This window comes from Urocampus carinirostris, chromosome 9, assembly GCF_059441175.1.
Source record: "Urocampus carinirostris isolate Australia breed hairy pipefish chromosome 9, RoL_Ucar_1.0, whole genome shotgun sequence".
Classification (NCBI taxonomy): Eukaryota; Metazoa; Chordata; class Actinopteri; order Syngnathiformes; family Syngnathidae; genus Urocampus; species Urocampus carinirostris.
The window spans coordinates 40,609,335-40,629,865 of NC_142357.1; the positions used below are offsets into that span (position 1 = coordinate 40,609,335).

The 20,531-nt window shown below is 42.1% G+C and overlaps 2 protein-coding genes across 7 annotated transcripts in view; one reads left to right on the forward strand and one right to left on the reverse strand.

Annotated features, from left to right (window-relative positions):
• The window catches only part of LOC148360299 (uncharacterized), a 120,969-nt gene that overhangs the window by 81,262 nt on the left and 19,176 nt on the right, over positions 1–20,531 (forward strand). For 2 of the 5 annotated variants that reach the window (XR_015851305.1, XR_015851304.1), the window contains 2 exons: positions 8,468–8,588; positions 8,884–9,164. Coding sequence is in view for 2 of the 5 variants with exons in the window: in XM_088343884.1 (XP_088200010.1) it covers positions 8,468–8,588; positions 8,923–9,032 (231 nt within the window). In the remaining 3 variants the exon portion in view is untranslated. Of the gene's footprint in view, positions 1–8,467; positions 8,589–8,883; positions 9,165–20,531 lie in introns of those variants that run through there. The other 3 variants (XR_015851306.1, XM_088343883.1, XM_088343884.1) reach the window with 2 other exon arrangements.
• Positions 1–20,531, reverse strand: part of LOC148360300 (A disintegrin and metalloproteinase with thrombospondin motifs 2-like) — a 145,704-nt gene that overhangs the window by 70,434 nt on the left and 54,739 nt on the right. For both annotated transcript variants that reach the window (XM_088343878.1, XM_088343877.1), the window contains exon 3: positions 5,418–5,589. In XM_088343878.1, coding sequence (XP_088200004.1) covers positions 5,418–5,589 — 172 coding nt within the window. The remainder of the gene's footprint in view (positions 1–5,417; positions 5,590–20,531) is intronic.

Consider the following 20,531-nt stretch of genomic DNA (forward strand, 5'->3'; position numbering starts at 1 on the left):
CTGATGTCTAAAATGCAAATATATGTAAACAGAACATGAGAAGGTATGACGCTAGTCGCTAATGGTAGCTGTTATGCTAGCTATGTGGGTGGCTAATGATAGCAGTTAGCGACAATAACGACTAATGCAGCTAAATCAGGTGTGCTAATCGCATAGATCACATATACTTGTCGTCGGACTGATTATCGCTCTGAAATGATTCGATTCCACCAGTTGAGACTTGCCAGACTGGCATGCGTTCAGGTTTGTTCCAGTTCTGATTTTTCATTTGATAAAGCAAAATTCACTCGAATCCCGATGTCTTTGAATGCAGAGTTGTTCGAGTACCGAGGTATCACTGTGTATATATAAACTTCTGGTTAAAAATCTCTCGCCGTCCCCATCTTCGGAGTGGCGGGTATTATCGTTCTACAGAGCAAAGAAAATGAGACTGGCTTGGGCCTTGATTTGGCGAGCGTGGAAAATATTATTTTCTAATAAGCTCTCTTTATTAAATCTCCCTGGAGGAGACACAGCAGCCCCACGGATGCGGTCATCTGTAAAGCTGCCAACCCTCCTTCTGGCTTACTCGACGGTGAGTGCAATTTGTGGATTATTGCTCCCTTCCTTACAAGTGGGAATAGCCTTCATGTTTTCTCACTGTATAAGGTCAACAATGGGAGGTTTTGAAAATACAGACTGCCAGGGAGGGGAAAAAACACTTTGGGGATCGGTTAAGTGTTTGAATCGGTGGATTCCGATCGGGTGCAATGTGATGAAGACTTGTGTTTACATTTTAGGGACAAAGGACACATAAGTGCCCTCTTGTTTGCCATCTGACTGTGATTTGATTATCTTGGAAATTCATTAGGAGAGAGAAAGATGGGAAGCCTGCTGGTATCTCCCCGTGCTGTCTTCTCAGGTTACACGAGCTTGGAAGTGCTATTCGTGTGCAAAAAGGTTGCCAACACGACCAAATAGCTACAGGAGTGTCTCCAAAAATGGAATAGTGTGATAAAGTTCCTTATTTTCTATAATCGTATTGTTTTAATACGGTCAAAATGCAAAAATCTCATCTCAAAATATAACCATATAATAAAAAAAGGCTTCCCAGATTTTGGGGGATTTTTAATGAATCGCCTCCTAAACGTCGTTTGGTCCCAAATCACAAAGAGTCTCAAAGGGCTGCACAGACCACAGATTATTTCAAACTACAGACTATAATGACAACATCCCCTGATCCAAAACCTGGAGGCTTGAGGTCCATTATCTGGATCTTTAGAATTGCTTTAATGCCCATTCAAAACAAAAAATGTGTCTGCTATGTAAGAATATGACTGTTATTTGTTTATTTGGGGATTTTAAGCTTCTATTTGTACAAAAGTCTTAGCCTAACTTGAATTGCGTTTTATTTTCCAGAAGCATAGACTTACACTTTACACTACACATGGATGGATAATATTGTAGCATCCAGACAATTAATGATGCTATTTTGAATTTTGCCTTTGCAACTTTGCTTCTTCTAGTGTTCAACTGTTCAGTCGGCAACAACACTTTCATAAATATGGCAAGAAATCAAAATGTTGTGATTGTATAATGGACACAATTGTGTTGACGCTTGCATCATAGTTCCGATCATTTGAAATAGGGCTTGGTTTCACCCTGGTATCCTTACCTGGTATCATTAGTTGTAACGTTTCTATTTACATTTTTAATTTGTCAAAGTCTATTGGCCCACGTGATAAAAAGAGGGAAAGAGTGAAATAAAAATGGAGAAGGAGAGGGATAGGAATGGAGAAAGAAATGAAAAAGGGAGAAAGAAAGAGAGTGAAAGAGGAAGAAAAGAAAAAGGGGGAGCAAAGAAGGAAGAGAGAGAAAAATAAAGAGAAATGAAATGGGAGAGAGAGATAAATAAATACAGCTACAGTTGCTTTAGGGGTGGCGCCCAGCATTGGCGACATTCAGTGAACACATCTAAAACTACAGCTCATTTTTCTCCTGCACTTCTCAGTATTTTCTCACAGCCCACATCAAATGACGCACCACGAGTTTGACACACGCGTCTTAGGGGGATACCTGTTGTAGACCAAATACTCGATGTTTGTACGAATCCAACGCCACGAGCTATCTACAATGCGCCAACGACAGAATAAAATGTGTGTCACTGAACAGAGCGCAGCACATGCCACGCTGACACTCGCCAAGATCTTGTTCAGTGCGCAATGTCTCCCAAGTTTCTTCACAGATTGTCCCGAAAATCCGCGTTCCTCCCGACACCGTCTCCGTCGTCGTCCTCGTTCAAACACGCCGCCGTTAATGAGCGCCGCACGATGTTGCCTTTGGAAGGACGACGAATGGCTTTTTTTTAATCGTTTGTAATTGATAACTGCTCCGAGAGACTTTGTTATGAAACACTGCCAATTTAGTAACACCGATAGACCGCCGTGCCTTATGAATTCTCTGCCTTCTGTCTAGGAGCGCCGGAGAGCGCTCCATCTGCGCGTCTAGGCCAAAAACATGCAGTCCTACTTTGGAGAAGATACTTTCACTTTGGTCCGTCTGGGTTTGCGTTCATATTCTGAAAAACCTCCGCTTCTTCTCTATATTCCCTCGATTTTCGCAGTTGGATATGAGAGATGTTTTATGACGCAAAGTCCTGTGGAACTCGTGGTAAGGGTTAGCGATACGTGCAAAATGTGTATTGGTCGATTTCTCTGGCACATTTCCTTTTTATTTACTGCCCCCACAGCGAAAATGCTCCAAGCCATACATAGTAGATGCAACAGTTGTATCCATCTATAAATAGTGCAAGTCTGCTTCTGGTAAGCCACCTATGATAACACCTCGTAAACAAAGCACGGTATAGGTTGATCTTTTTGGTGGGTGACATCGATGAAATGATCCTTTATTTAAATACCCGCAACCGCCATGTACAGCTACTTCGCGCTTCGATGTTCGCGGATTCAGAGCTTCGCGGGCCTAAAAAAAAATAATAAAAACAATTTTTTTGTTGTTTTTTAAAGCATTTTTGAAGGGGCGTCGCTACTTCGTGGTTCCATGTTCGCGGGTTCAGAGCTTCGCAGGTCTAAAAAAATAATAATAAAATAAAATAATTTTAAAATAAATAAATAAATAATTATTTTTCTTAAGCATTTTTGAAGGGGCGTCGCTACTTCGCGGTTCCACGTTCGCGGGCTCAGAGCTTCGCAGGTGTAAAAAATAATAATAGAAGAAAGAAAAATCTTAATTTTTGAAGGGGCGTCGCTACTTCGCAGATTTTCACTTTTCGCGGGTGGTTTTGGTCCCCATTAACCGCGATAACCGAGGTCCCACTGTATATTGGGTTATTAGTTGGTTTCTCGTCATGTCAACAATTCATTCCCATTCCTCTACAGGGCCTCCTGTTTCTTGAACGCTAATTCTCTAATTAGTTCTCTGATTGTTTTGAGTGCTCTCAAAGTAAAACTGAAATTCTGCCATATAGAAAAAAAACACAAGGATGCAAAAGTATACCACGACATGGTGGGAAAAGACTTTAATTTGCATGGTCAGCACAGTCTATGCCAGGCATGTCCAAAGTCTGGCCCGGGGGGCAGTTGCAGCCCGTAATCACATCTTTACTGGCCCACCGCCTCTGCTATGGAATGAATAATTTGTAGCCCGCCAGTATCATGTACCACGGTATGAAAAAAATGTTTTACCGTAAAAAATATCATTCATCATTTCACCCGATGATGGCAGTAAGCCTTTAGCCATCTTGCCAATAGCTTTCAGTGAGAATTTCAGCTCACCCCATTTCTGACATGGTAAATAAATTAAAAGAAGGAAAGTTAACTGTGAAGGCCAACACTTCCAGGACAAGTGAAAATTGGAGAATTTTTTTCAGGAAAATCCAAAACAACCGCATCCGCCTAATTTGCCAAGAGACTGTGGCTGTTTTCAAAGAATATAATATAGTGAGACATACTGACTACAAAGAGCTAACTAGAAAAACTAACGCTGTGAAAAGGTAAAGCAACTGGAAGGTGTTTCAACAGCACAGCAGCGCTTTTTCACGAGACCAAAGGAGAGCTATGAGGTCGCGGCGCTCATCGCCAAGCACTGTAAACCTTTCACAGAGAGTCAATTTATCGACGACCGTTCAAAAAACGCCAGCTTACCAAATTTGGGCCGATTCTGAAAAATCTGGTCACGCCTTTATCATCAATTGTAAGGTGATATTTGCAGATGAATTGGTATTCTAATCTTAGGTCAGCCAAAGAGAACATTTTCATACATATTGTCTCACACGTCTATAGACTTTCCTTCCTACCAAGTTATTTTTAAACTTAATATGCAGTGTGTTGACTAGGCAGTGGAAGAAAGTGCAGTAGAAGACCTCACTCAAACTTTATTTGTTTTTTATGGTTGACCTGCCGCGCGGGCCTTTGTACACAGCGATGGCGTCCACCCGAGTGGCCTGCCGGGACTTGGAAATGGTCCGCTTGTGTCACTTTTTAAAAAATTGTGAAGGTGTTAAAGGTTTGAACTCGCTCCTAGGAAGATGTCATGAGTGAAAAGATACAGATACCAGGGATAAATCAACTCTCAGCAATTCACAAATGGCAACAGCTGAGGTCGAAAACATTCAAAAGTCCGATTAAATGCCTAATGATATTATATTCTTTACGAATTCAATCATAATCAGGCTTCTGAAGCGACAAATAAAAACCCGAACCCCCGTCGGAACAAAATAATCCCGAAATCGCAGAGCAAAATCGATACAAAAGTAACACACAACGCCGTCATCTTTGCAGTCCCAAACGAACCGGCCTGCAGTTCAGTTTTAAAATGGCCATCTATTTTAGCGTGCCATGTTGCTTAGGTAATTAAGTAGTTGGTGACATTTTTTTGGACAGTCTTTTGAATTATTTCTTCATTCGATTCTCAAAAAAACTACACATAACATGCAAAGAATAATAGAAATCAAATCACAAATGAGCTTTTCCAGAAGTAAAATGTGATTTAATTAGTGTAGAAACGCAGCATAGAATTGCTCTCACAACGTGTTATTATTGTGTAATGGACATATTGCAGTGGGAGAATTAGTTGATTTTAACAAGCATTCAACCCACAGCTACGCATTTATTTTGTTGTCGCTGAATAATGGAACTGTTTTGACTCCTTGAAAAATCAAAGCACGCACAGCAGGTTGATTGTCACGAAAGCTGAAGCGGTGAAGTATCGAAAACAAAACCACAGATGGTGTTAAAAGTCAAGAAACAAGACGCCGATTGCGTAGGTCGAAGCTTTCTTTCTTTATTTCGGATGGAACGACGGCCGGGTGCGTTTGTGGCGCAAAACTTAAAAAAAAATAATCGTCGGATTTAAAAAATGCGTCGAGTCAACTGGCCCGGCTCCGCGGTCATAAGAACACAAAATGTGAGTCGGCGACTGACCTCTGGAGTGTGCCTCTCCCGCGGCGCCGTGGACGGGCGGCCTCTTTACGGCCGAGGAGCGATAGACGATGTGCGTTCGTCCTCCTCCCGCCTCCTCCTTCTCGATAACGCCGTCTCCCCTTTCCGCCGGCTCGATGAAGTACTCGTCGTTCTCCGTCTTGATCATACCAGCCTAGAACAAAGTTAACGTGTCAGAGTTAGAAAGACTTACTGTATGTCGTTCGTTTAGTGATGGAGTCCCCGAGAAGGTTGGCGTGGGCACCAAGTAACCCCCTAAGGACGACCGGTTCCAAAATAGCTCAATTTGATTTCTTTTTGGCATGAGAAATCGTTTACATGGTATGCGCCTGATATTATTTAAGGAGGAGGTAAGGAATAATATTTATCTGATTGAATGTTGTGGACACTTTTGCAAGGAATGGAGGAAGAAAGAAAGGAATGATTGAGTAAATACTTTGAAGGGTAGAAAGGAAGGTTATTTGTCTGAGTGAATGAATATGTTGAAAAGGTTTGAGGAAATAATGACGGTTATTTGAGTGAATATTTTAAAGACCTTGGAAGAGGCCGGAAGAAAGTGAAGGGCGAAGGAACTTTATAAAATAAGCCTAAAACTTCACCCTCATCCTTCATACAATGCAGATGTTTTGGTTGTTGACTGAGCCTATTTGATGGAATAATGACTTCTAATAATTACAGCCTGGTAATAACATAATAATAGCACGATAGATGATCTTAGAATTGTAAAACTAGTAGCCCTTTGCAATAATCGGCAACAAAAAAGTTGATTACCCCGGGTCTAGAAACTGACTCGAATTGATTCATGCTGTTGATATTTCCTGACAGAAGTACAGACTTTTGTTTTTGATAAAACATATTTGATGTATTAAAGTGGGCAATGAGAAAGATTGTCAGCATTCAATTGAACGAATGGTGGAATGCAGGTCTTGCTCTTGAATATGAATTCATCTGTGATAGGTCATTAATGTACACTTTGCTGAAAAGTGTGAGTCCCCTTCATCGAGGCACGACAATTGAATTCCGATTAATATTGCAGTTTGGGAAATATGGATAAAGCGGCAAAACAATAAAAGGATACGCTAACCAAAAATAAACAAGCACTCACACGGTGCAAGATTACAAATGTGAGTAACAGGAAAGGAAATCTGAATGGGAAGCGGGTGCGCTGTCATTGACTTGCTAGCCGGGTCAGTGTGACCGATGTGACAAAAAGATGACGTTGGAAAAGTCATTCGCAATGCAAATGCACAAAAGACCAGACTAGATGAGTATTTGGGAGCATTGATCAGTTTCTTTATTTACACCGGCGCATTCAGATGCAAGTGATATTAGTTTCCTGACCATGCTTTGTAATTAAACAAACGGAAAATTCATGACTTTGTTGCAAACGTCCAAATTGTGGAGATCTTAAGGGGGAATGAATGCGTCATGATGCTCAATGCAGAAAAGTAGCGGTTATTTTCAATATGGCAGCGACTTTTCAAAATTTGAAGCCTATTCTTTGAAGCATTGTTGAATATTTCACAGAAAGCTGCTTCCTGTGAGGTGAGCTTAGCTGAATTTACTTATCACATCATTTTTTATTTAAAAACCATTAAATCCCCAAGAACTAACTCAGTCTAAACGTTGTACAAAAGACCAGAGCCTTAACAAATACACTGCAAGACTGCAATTGAGCTTGTTGACTGGGTTTTATTTTAAATAAGCATTTTTATAAATGTTTGAATAAGACAATAGAAAAAATAATCACTCCAATGACAATTTGACTCATTTTATCACTCTTGACAGTCATACAAAATCGGAACTAGATCAATGAGATACTCTGAGTTGATCCATTACGCGAGCGAGGAAAGCATGCTCAAAAAGGATGCTGTTTAATGACAAAACCCAGGAACAAAGTAACAAACAAGCCTTGTCAAAACAAGAACATAAACCAAATATGATGCGGCAATAGCAATATCAAACAACTTCGGGTGTCGGGAAGAGTTGAAATATGGAGCCATATGGATACTGTTTAGGTGAAGGTGGATGCTCTCCCGCCACCACTACCCCTTCCAGATTGGCTCCCTCCAGGGCGGAAATGGGGTGCCAGTTTCGCACAAACGTCCGGCAAAAGGTTATACAGTGTTTTTATTTTTTTGTAAAAAACAAAAAAACTCTTCTCACATACTAACACTGAATGACTTCATTGCAAACTACAATCTAAGTCTGACGTAAGCAACGTAGAACCAGAAGACTGAAGAGGCAGATCGTTTGCTGTAACATTGACCAAGAGGATGAAGATTGGATTGGATTCAGTGATTTGAAGTGAAAATGTTAAGCATTTTCTTTAATCTAGAGGTATCCGAGTAACTTTTAATATGTTACGTCGTTACTGAAATTAACGGGCAGGTCAATCGTGTAACGTTTGTATCTATCTATCTATCTATCCAGCTTGGTCATATCCCTCAAGAGGGGTGACCGACAGCAAGACAAACATACAATAACAAAGAAAATAAAAAGGGGAAGAAAAAAACGTTTGTATACTGTAGGAAATTTTTCAGCCTGTTGCTCTCTTTTACTTTAAATTGCCTTTCGAGATGACATTTATGTTTTCGGTGTTGGGTTTGATCAAATAAATGACAAACGAATGGAAAACTGTTCAACTTAGATTCCATCTATACTCCACACATTTTTTATTTGAAACCGATATATTAAAATGTTCTGCTATTTGACGTTAAAACTGCTCTTGTTTATTTGTATTGTGCCTTTTCTATATCTATTGCACGTTTGTATACAAATAAGAGAAAGCGATCCCATCTGTGCCATATGTTGTGCATAGAACATGTTTGACAATAAAGTTGAAGTTAAAGCTCCCCCAAAAATGCGACTTATACTCTGATATTTAGTTTTTAAGCTGGTGCAACTTTAATTCCAGAGCGACTCATAGTCTTATTTTGTTGCAAGGAGGGAAAAAAACACATGACACCGCGTCCCCCGTTTTCCATTGGAGTTACTGACATGTTCAAGTCCGAAATTGTCTTTTGCTTTAGGAAGGAAGGCGGCGGCGAATCCTAGTGAGACCCAGCAGAGGCCAGAGTGACACCCGACGTGTGAAATGGCCACGTCGGGAGATGAGACTGTCTCCCATCCTGAGCCAACATTTCCTGTCAGGTAATTCTGAACATCTGTCTTACAAACGCTCACACAAATACACACAGACATTGTGCAGAGAGGAGGGGAACAAAATGATATGCGTTATTATTCTGACTTCAATTTATATTTCGAGAGCATTGAATGCCTCCCCCCCCCAAAAAAAAGGTCTGACTCCAACTTCAAACCTCTCCCTTTTCACCACCCCGTCCTTCCTTTGACACGCCTAACACTCCGGTGGCAAAGCCGCATCAACTAGCCATTGACCTGTCATCTCGCTCGCCCCCCTCCCTCGCTCTCCTTTCATCTCCCGAAGCCGTGGTGCGGCATTCCGATCGGAGCTGATGGATCTTAGATGGTGCATGCGTCGCCGCTCCGGAATACCAAGCAGTGCCCACGGAAAGAAAAAAGATGACGTGCGAGACGGAGGCGTCCGACGATCCGTCACAACCGGGAGAAGGGTAGCGCTGTCCTTTAAGAGGCCCGAGCTTCATAGCGTCGGCACACAAATCCACAATGAACGTGTTCTCCCGGTGCCGCTCCAGGGGATTACGGTCTTGTCCGAGCGAGCCCAGCATGTTCCCTGTGTGCCGAAACCGACTGCTTCCAGTGTAATGGCAATAAAAACTTTGTATAGAGGTGGATGTCATAGGGTGCCTTTATTGCACGCAAAGAGAGCAGGTTTTTAAAAAAGGTGGTGCCCGTTACTTCAAAATATTCGGCTTCTGGCCGATCGTCATTGCAGCCTCTGTGGCATGTGCACGTACGTGTCTATCTTAGACCCGCCCGAATGAACTCTTCTCGTTCGTTTTTGGGTTGGCATTTGGACTGTATTTGTAACAGTCTTTTTCCTATTTTCACCATCTTTATACTTATAGTGTTGCATAACAAGGTGCGAGCAAAGTTCCTTCATGAAAGTGTCATAAAATACTGCAAACGAGGTGACCGACGTATGAATTTACCTTCGGTGCAGATGGCACTAGAGAAAAGAGAAAGTGCATGGGTTCTGTCCTTTTCATCACATAGTCTCTTAGCAGATAATATCACTTTAATGAGCTTCCATATAAAAAACTCTTTAGCAATGTACAGCCAAAGCGGACCGTAAACTGTAGATATAATTGTGCCCTATATTTACTGGAGCAAACCCATGGATGACAAGTATCTCTTTATCTCTCATTTATATGTGATGTCGTCCTTTCTCTTTGACTTGGTGTGAGCCGCTCTTCCGCCATTTCTGCAAAATGATTGTCTGGTCCTTGTCACCGTCTTGGTCTCCTGAATGTTAGTCTGTGATTTCCTTGCATCAGTGCACCCATTTTCTCTGGTGGTCGGGCATTGATTAGTTTGAATCATCAATTTCTAAGGAACGTTGTTATTTATCACGGTTCAAATGATATGACGATAAATGTTGTTAATTTGATCACCCCCGCCTTCTTTTGGGCACACAAGATGTCAAAAATGAGGGAAAATGACACAACGAGGGGCCTAAAGTGAAAAGCTCATGAAGCGTGGACCATATTTCTCGGGGTTTACTGTATATATCCTTTACCCCGGCAGGCAGTCGATTCAATTTCAACTGGCACGTCAATCACTTTAAGAAAAGCAATGACCTCAGCGGCGCATTTGTTATCCGAAAGATTAAAGATGTGAATCCGTTTCTTTCAAGTTTAAGCACTGCCACATGCTCCTATCTGGCTCCCAATCAAACAAAACACCCCTTCAAAGCAACTCATCAAGAATGTTTTCAAAATTGCCCCCAGGACCAATAAGCGACATAAACCGCATACCTCCCTCAGAGGCGGAGCTACAGTCTCCGGATTCAACTCGGGCCGGGTTTTAAACGTACGTCGACTCGTGAAAATGAAAGTGAGCTGCAATCGTTCGCTAATCCGCCGTTCGGTCTGAAAACAATCAACGGCTGCGGTTTTTCAAAATCGCATTCAATTTCAAGCGACGGATTAAGCGCCGACGTCACTGAAAATATCAGCCGTTGTTTCTTGTAATAACCGGCTAAGACCCTGAAGTCTTTCACATTTTGTAGGATTTAGAAAAATTGCATGATTGTGTCCAAACCCCAGTGAGTAAAATCTGACCACTAGATGGTACTGTTTTGTGCAAACAAAAACCACTGCCAAGAGCCCTGCATAGCAGCAAGACATACTTCTAAGGAGGGTCAACACTATGCAAAAGAAATACAATTTTCTTGACCTATTTCTTTTTTTATAAAAAAAATAACATTGGTACAATAATTCTTGAATCTGTACCTAGTTTTTGTTTTTTTTAGTTATTTTACTACTGCTAGAAAACACTAAATATAACACACTGTCCCTTTAAAAAATATCACTGCCTATGGAAGGCTTTTCAACTATATTAGACAATAAATATATACATCTTCTTGAATATTCCTGAAATAATTTTTTTAGCAGCATGCTATTTAAGTGTCCAGTTAGCACACCACGTCCCTTTATTTAGCAAAATTGGCAACTAGCATTCGCCTGCCGAAATTAAGGGGGAACGACTAAAAGTTGTTTTTAAACGATAACCAGATGCGCCCATATAAATCGCTTCGTATTTCCTCAATTATTTTGAGTCGAATAAACCAAAATGTAACTTCATTTAGAATCAATTATTGTGTCCAATGTCACTTTTCAAAGCACCAAAAAAAAAATCAAATTTAAAAACAAAGCAGCAACCTGCAGTGTGTCACATAGCTAACAGCATCTCAGTCGTTCCCATGGTGTCCGGGGATAAACTATGATATTGATCTGTGAAATTGCTGGGTCACATTTATTATTTTCAAATTTTTTGAACATAAAAAAAAAAAAAAAGGAAAACACATTACCGTATTTTTCGGACTCAAGGTCGCACCAGCTGAAAAATGCATAATTAAGAAGAAAATCGTAGTTTGTAGTCCGGAAAATACGGTAATCGTTTTGATATTTTCCTAAGTTAGATTCAAGTTATGGGTAATTAAGACCATTATAAAAGAGCCTCGGGCTAAATACGTCATGATTAAATTATGTTTGTATGCAATAAAACCTATTTATTGTTTAATAAAAATGGATCAACAATTCATCGATGACTGGAATTATTTATCCATTATCTGCACCGCTTATCCTCAGGAGGGTCGCGGGAGTGCAGGAGCCCATCCCAGCCATCCTCAGGCAGTGAGTAAATGGTAAATGCTCTGCATTTCTATGCGCTTTTCAAGTCAATGAAGACCTCCCAGAGCGCTTTACAATGTGCTTCACACTTACCCATTCACGGGGACACCCTGAACTGGTTGGCAGCCAGTCGCAGGGCACACAGGGACAGACAATCCGCTCGCTCATTCACACCGAGGGACAATTTGGACTGCCCAATTAACCTGACATGCAGCACGGGGGCACAGTGGTTAGCGCGTGTGCGTCACAGTTCTGAGGTCATGAGTTCGAACCTCTTGTGTGGAGTTTGCATGTTCTTCATGTGCTTGCACGGGTTTCCTCCCACATTCCAAAAACATGCATGTCAGGTAAATTGGCCGGTCCAAATTGTCCCTAGCTGTGAATGGGCGAGTGAGTTGTTTGTCTGTGTGCCCTGTGACTGGGTGGCAAGCAGTTCAGGGTGTCCCCTGCCCACTGCCTGAAGACAGCTGGGATGGGCTCCGGCACACCCGCGACCCTACTGAGGATAAGCGGTCCAGATAATGAATGAATGGAATGATTTCATCATAATGCTCTTTTACGGTTCATTACGGCGCGATTCATATCAGTGCTGTCATGATCAAATATTCGATGGTTTATTAGTTATAGGAGTTTTTTAAAAGATCATTATTAAATGAATCGTTGCTGTCGAGTAAAAATTCTCTTTTTTTTCCCCCATCCTTCTGAGGGGGGCAAATGGAGATGTGTTTTTTCACACGACAGCGATGATTTGTTAAAAAAAAAAAGAAAAAGTGCCTCACCGCTACTTGTTGACATATTGAGTACGCGGCACTCAATAATGGACTCTCACATCATATGCTGAAGAGCAATCAAAGCGATTATAATTAGAAAATGAGCTTTAAACGGTGTAAAAAAACCAAGAATCCTTTTCGTTATTTTCCCACACACGCTGCCCGTCACACATACTTAAGCCCCGTGATAATGTAAGGTTATGTTTGAGTGTGTGTTTACGGGTAGGGGGGTAGGAGCCAGATGCCAGGATGATTTAAGCCAGAGAGGACTTAGTGAGCCCACCCCGTCATCTTGCCGCGCTCATTACGGAGAGTGCTCTCCCAAATGCTGGCCTCGGAAAACGCACGCGACTCCTCCGTCACGTTTGCAAATTGTTCGGCTAATGACCTCAATTTCTGATGAAGGGAGCGGAAAGGGAGAGGGTCATTTGAGGTTTGGTCGGCGCGGGGCCTCGGACGTTCACGCCAACTACAGTGTCGCGAAATGCATTTTGCATATCTACCACTCGCAAAAGTGTCAGACCGGCCAACCGATTTTACGATCACACAGAGACAACCCAAAGAAACACAAAATGCCGTTTTGAAGTGTTCATTCCATCTATCAAGGCACAAAAATATCCAAACTTATTTGTACCTGTGTGAAAAAGTCATTGCTCCCTAAACCTAATAGAGAGTTGGCCACCTTGGCAGCGATAACAGAAATCACACGTTTACGATATTGTTAATGAGAAGATTTTGGCCCACTCTTCTCTGCAAAATTGTTTCAAATCTGCTACATTAGAGGGATTTCAGTGTGCATGTCAATTTGATTTAAATAAACTTTGACTCGGCCACTCCAGAACCTTTGTTCTGTTTTATGCTATTCAGAGGTAGACTAACTGGGCTGTTTCAGATTGTTGTCCTACAACATGATCAAAAAGTGCTTGGTTTAGAGGCATGAATGTTAACACCAGAATATATTATTCCATTAATACCATTAAGTTGTTCTTGTACTGAGGCAGCAAAGCAGCCCCAGACCATTGCACTGCCACCACCATGCTCTACTCTTGGCATCCTTTTCTTTTTGTCAAGTGCTCTGCCATATTTACACCAGACGCACACCTTCTAAAACGTTCAAGTTTTGACTCATCAGTCCACAGAACGTTTCTCCAAAAGTCTTGAGGATAATCAAGATGCTTTTTGGCAAATTTGAGACGACTCTGTGTTCTTTTGTGACAGCAGTGGATTTTGCCTGAGAACCCTCCCATGGATGCCACTTTCGGCCAATGTCTTTCTTATAGAGGAGTCATACCAGCTCAGTAGCCTAGATGGTAAGGCGCCCGCTTTGAGACTGGAAGGTCGGTGGTTCGCGCCCCGGCCGAGTCATTCCTAAGACCTAAAAAGTGGTCGGCGGCGCCCTCTGTTGGCTGCGGCTGCATCGGCTCGCTACAACGGGTCAGGTGCAATCGACATTTCGTTCTGTGTACATTGTTACACAGAATGACAATACAAGGAAATTATTATTATTATTATTATAATACTGACCTCAACTGAGGCCAGCTTAGGTGTAGAGTTCCTTGGATGTTTTTTGAGGTTCTTTCGTAAACTCCTGGATGAGTCGTCGTCGCGCTCGCCGAATAATATTAGTTGGTCGACCGGTACCGAAAAGGTTTTTCACTGTTCCCAGTGTTCTCCATTTGTGGACGATAGGTCCGACAGTAGTTCGCTGAAGCCCTAAATTGCTTTGTGACCTTTTGTGGACTTCTATATTTCAATCACTTTTTTTTTCTCGAATTCATTCGGAACGATGCATGTCAATTGTTCTCTTCAGATTTTTTAGCACACTTGGATTTGTCTAAGAGATTCAATTGAAGTCCTCGTTTCAGAATAGGTGGTGGCAATCCATTTCGGGTGTGAACGCAGCTTTCCCATAACTGTGGCGAGTCAATTGCTTTGTGATTTAACAAGGGGAGGAAAATACTTTTTCACATAGTGCCCGACATTTTTTTTTTGTGCCTTAATAAATGAAATCAATATTTTAAAATAATATTGAGTATTTCCTTGGATTATCTCCGTGTGATATTAAAACTGCTTTGTTGATCCGAAACCTTTGTGAATAATAAATATGCAAAAAAAAACACAGAATTCGGGTAGGGGGGGCGAACATACATTTTCACGGCGCCGTTTCCGTGAAAATTTGAGGAAAGGGCCACACGGATACTCAATCGGGTCCTCTTTCCCTCGCTGCTTCCTCCATACCCGAGCAAATTCGTTTCCGGCCGTGCGAAAGGCAACCGGCGAGTGAAAGACGCGGTGGCTGATGGACGCTATCGCGGAGGAAAGAATAGAAGATGACCGGCGGGCAGAACAGAGTGGCTTTCCACGATCGGGCGCTAAAAAAGACGACCGTGATCATTGACTGTGTCGTCGGATGTCTCCTTTCCTTAGAATTGCTCCACTTGTCCTCATGTGGATTCTCACGGGGTAACAAGCAAGTAGGAAGTGGCATCCCGGGGCAGTAGGGAACTACACTAATATCATCATTATCTTGATGATTTAGGACCATTTCAAGTCACTCCCAAAACAGCGAGGTTGCATATGGAAATCGTTCGGCTTGCGCTACACGACGGGTGTCAAACTTATTTTAGGTGCTGGAGAGAAAACATTTGCAGGGGCCGGACTAGTAGATTAAAGAGATAAGGAGAAGGAGAGAAGGAAAGAGACCTAAAACGAGAGAGGGAACAAGAGCGACAGAAAGAGAGAGCACAATACAGTCATATAGCACAATAGAGAGGGAGAAAGAAAGAGAAAGGAGGAGGAATGAGACGAATAAAAAGTACTAGTGAGACAACGTAAGATAGCAGGAAAAGGATATACAGAGCTAAAGAACAAGAGAGGGAATGAAAGATGTAATAGGTTGGGATGAGAGAGGGAAAGGGAGAAAAAAGGAGTGAAAAGATAGATATAAAAAGAGAAAGACAATAAACAGAAAAAGTAAGATTCAGAGGAGGGAGAGAAAGAATTTCTCTTCACTCAAAGAGACAAAGAAAAAAAAAAAGTGAGAGTGGGGATAAAAAGAAGAGAGTGACAAAGAGAGAGAAAAAGAACACATTTGAAAGTGCAGCTTATTTTTCTTTTGTGCTTCTCGCGGCATTCTCGCAAACCAGGAAAAAAAACCTCGGCGGGCCTGGCCCGCGGGCCGCACGCCTGGCACCAGTGCTCTACACCATACAGCGATTTGAAGTGGTCAAATAATACATACTTTAATGTAAGTACAGCCCACTCAAATTTGGAAAAGTTTATTATTCATGAATTGTTAACTTCATATAAAATATCACTACTTCATTTTCAGATGATATTTTGCATCGTATACTAAAACGAATATTAAACAACAGAAGAATGTTTTTTATGAAAGCTTCTTCTGGAAAACCTGATCTGGCCTATCCTTAACCAGAGCCTATCTCCAGGGGCCCTGAAGTCAATTGAGTTTAAGAGACCTGGAGTAGACCGATTCACTGATTGCTTAAAAATCCAGTTTGCACTCATAACCCAGCAAGATTGGTAAAAAGTCTTAGAAAAGGGTAAATGTGCTACGAATAATAAATAGAAAATGCAGGGTATTTCTTTTGAAGATGAATCCCATGTCACTCTTATAAATAACCTAAAACAATTTTCGCGTTGGGCATCCCGACCTTACCATGTATTCACGTTATGGTGCGGACACCCTCTGCATCCACCCTCTAACTCTACTGTACCAAGTCAAGTCACACGTCGGCAAACTAAGGTCCGCTCGAACGGAATTAAAGTAAACCGGATCGACGAATGGGTCGGCGGACGCCGGACACGTATCCGTCATCCTACGAGCTCCGCCCGGACATCGATCGGCGTGCGATTTTTAGCGGGCCCGCGTTTGCTCGGCGCACTCGTACGGCTTGATAAATGACCCCGATTAGCGGCGGCTGACCGCTCCGTGATTGCAGGGGAACAGCTGCTCGCTGAGCAGTATGTGATGAATACAAGCAACGCACTAAGCTAAATGAGATCCGCCGGTGAACCATAAGTGCCCCTTTTTCTCCAGGATTAATGTTGAAAGAAAAAAAAGTAGGAAATGAACAGGTTACAATACACTGATTGGTTAGGAATGTACACTATAAATTCGGGAGGGGAAAAAAAAGGAGAAATAAATAGATAAATATACACACATTCACAAAGTGTAGACACCCAACGAGTGTCTCTCAATATCTGCACATCTATTATACCTGTAACCTAGCAACAGGCCGACGAAAGGACCCTCCCTTACCTACTCTCTATGCTGATTGCCAGATGAGAGAACTAATGGTTTTGTCTCAGCGCAGCGCTGGGAAGCAACTGGGAGTTGCCCCGTGTTGGCCAATCTCTCTATTCCCAAGAGACTTTGGGTCAAGACGCAATTTATAGAACTGAGCTTACCAGCCTGGAAACGCTGCACAGTGACCGTTGCGTCGGAATGAAATCAATGACCGTGTCCACGATAATCTATGTCTTTGTTATTAATATTGTTCAATTGATTTCAGTTCATTTGGCTACATGCTGGAGTGTATTGCTCGAGTCTTTGCCTATTTATCGCCCACAAACGTTTCAGATCATCGAACCAATTTAAATATCACACAGAAACAAACCAAGAAAATGCAAAATATACTTTTTGAATCCCGTTTCCATCAATTAAGGCAAAAAAAAAGGCAAAAACCTCATCTCATCAGCCGTACCGCTTATCCTCATTAGGGTCGCGGGGGGGCTGGAGCCCATCCCAGCCATCTCCGGGCAGTGGGCAGGGGACACCCTCAACTGGTTGCCAGCCAATGGCAGGGCACACAGGGACAGACAACTCATTCGCTCATTCACACCTAGGGACAATTTGGACCGGACAATTCACCTGAAACCGGAGTGCCCGGAGGATACCCACGCAAGCACGGGGAGAACATACAAACTCCGCAAAGGAAGTCTGGAGCTGGATTTGAACCCACGCAGGAGGTTCCCCTGACATGAACTGTGCCGCACAAGCGCTAACCACTGCGCCGCCGTGCTGCCCAGTCAAAAACCTTTGTCCGATGGAGCGACGCAAACCACCTGCACCTAAACACCACCAAGACTAGAGAGATGGTGGTGGACTTCAGGAGAACCAGAACTCACCCGGTTCCTGTAACCATCAAGGGAGAATGTGTAGAATTTGTCCAGACCTACAAATACCTGGGTGTGCAGCTGGACAACAAACTGGACTGGACTGCCAACACAGAAGCTCTATGTAGGAAAGGGCAAAGCCGACTTGACTTCCTCAGAAGGCTGGCCTCCTTCAACATCTACAAAAAGCTCCTGAAAATATTCTACGAGACAGTAGTGGCGAGCGCCCTCTTCTATGCGGCAGCGTGTCGGGGAGGCGGCGTCAAGAAGGATGCCTCTCATCTCAATAAACTGGCTAGGAAAGCGAGCTCTGTTGTGGGCAAAGAGCCGGACAGCCTAACAACAGTAGCTGAGAGACGAGCACTGAAAAAGCTGAGGTCAATCGTGGACAATCCATCGCATCCACTACACAGTATTATCTCCAGACAGAAGAGCAGTTTCAGCGACAGACAGCTGTCACTGTCTTGTACAACGGACAGACTGAAGAGATCTTTTCTTCCTCATGCCATGAGGCTCTTTAACTCCACCCGGCAGAGTAAAGGCCCACATTAAACCACACCACCTACATTGGATATTACCAAATCTTACTGCAATATGTATTCTGTGTAGCACTATTTAGTTACTCTATATAACACGCTACAGTGGGCATGTACACGTCACACTGGGTATTTGTATATTGTATTCTTTTGGCTTTATTATTGTACTGTTCTCAGCTCAGGGATGCTGCTGGAAATGTGAATTTCCCTTAGGGGATGAATAAAGTATCTATCTATCTATCTATCTAAAACCTATCCTTCCCTATGTGAAATCCACAGAGTAACTGACTAACCACAGTTTTAGGAAGCTGAGGTCAATTCCACAGGTCACATCCAGAATTGATGGCCATTACCCGTGTTCAATTGAGATAAAATGAAGCAGGCCTCAAACTCTCAAAAACACAATTGACATGCCACAATCCAAAGAAATTCTAGAGGAAAAAAGAAGAAAACTAATCCAAATATCAGTCCGGAAATGGTCACAAGGTTGTGGGGCTCCCGTGAACCACTGTCAGAGCCATTATCTACAACTGGAGACCACTGGGAACAATGGCAAACCTTTCCAGGAGTGTTCGACCAACGAAGATTACTCCGAGGGTGCGACGACCACTCATCCGGGAGTTTACAAGAGTACCTAAAAAAACATTGAAGGAAATGCAGGCCTCGCTGGCCTCAGTTAAGTTCAGTGTTCATGACTCTATTATATGAAAAACACTGGACAAAAGTGGCATCCGTCGGAGGGTTCCTGGGCTAAAATCACTGCTGTAACAGAAGAACACAAAGAGTTGTCTCACATTTGCCAAAAAGCATCTTGATTATCCTCAATACCATTGGTTCGGAAACTTTTTGAGCCAAAGAGCCATAAGAGAAAAAATCGATTTTTTTAAGAGAGTGCCACACCGTATATTCGAAGACAAAACCGCTCTCCAGACAAAAGCTAATTCTGCACTCTGCATCACTGTGTGACGTTTGATGGTTTCATAAAATCTATGAAATAATACTAATGCTCAAGTTTGTGTCTCATATCAATACAAATATAGCATAACATTTTGACTTCCTCCCACAATTATTTAAGAGTTGAGGCTCATTTTATCCGTCATATTTCTCATAATTAAAAGTTTCTCAACAAGGTGCAAGCAAAGTTCCTCTTTAAAAATGTCACAAGATACTGCAAACAAAGATACCAACAAATTTACCTTCAGTGCAGTATTTGTGCAGATGCTATTTTATCTTTAAGCCATGTGTACTCATCAAAATACATGGATCGTGCAGCAGGACAACAATACGAAACACGCCATCATGTCCACTTCTGAATAACTCGGGAAAAAAAAAATGAAGGTTCTGAAGTAGCCTAGTAATAATCCAGATTCAAATTCAATCGAGATGCTGTTGTGTGACCTTAAATGCCCATTTCTTGCTAGAAAACCCTCCGATATGGAAGATTTCATACAATTTTACAAAGAAGAGTGGGCCATAGTTCCGCCACACCGTTGTGAAACTCATGACCAATTTTCGTAAACGTTTGATTTCTGTTAATGCTGCCAAAGGGGGCCCAACTCGCTATTAGGTTCAGGGGGCAATTACTTTTTCACATATTTTTTTTTTTTGTGTGCCTTAAAGGGACAGTGTGAAATATTTAGTGCCTGCATGTGGTACAAAAAACTTTTCAGTTAAAAAAAAAAATACATTGCTTTGAATGGTTGGTTGGCTGGCTCCTTTAATCACTAGGTTCATAGTGGCACCATTTCCTGTGGTGTTACTTGAGCAAGTACAGCCTGGTTGCGCCCATCCCATTCCAGGCCAACATAAGTTTCCACTCGGTCTCGGACCGGGGACCTTTTGTGTTTTTGGCGAATGTGTTAACCACTGGGCAAAAATATCATACCAATGTTAATTTAAAAAAAATCATGAGATTTTTTTTTCTGCTCACTGTGGCACCGCTTTTTACTGTATATGCATTAGACAACAGTGCCATCTGGTAGTCAGATATCACACACTGGGGCTTTAATGAATGGAATCAACACTTCAAAACTGCATTTAATGTTTCCTTAGATTATCTCTGTGTGATATTAAAACTGGTTTGCGGATCTGAAACCTTTGTGAGTGATAAATATGCAAAAAGCACAGAAATCGGGAAGGGGGAAATACTTTTGTCATGGCACTGTACTAGATACCACAGTCGTATCGTATTTGCTTAAAAAATATTGGTTTGTCAGGGTATCATAAAAATCCGGATGAGTTATTGGCTAAACTCCCGCCCACAATGCCTTTTTCTCTCATCAGGTGCTTTGTTAAGACTTTTTGTACTGTATTCACTATGAAGTGATGCTAAAGAGAGAAGTAAAATCGGAGACTATC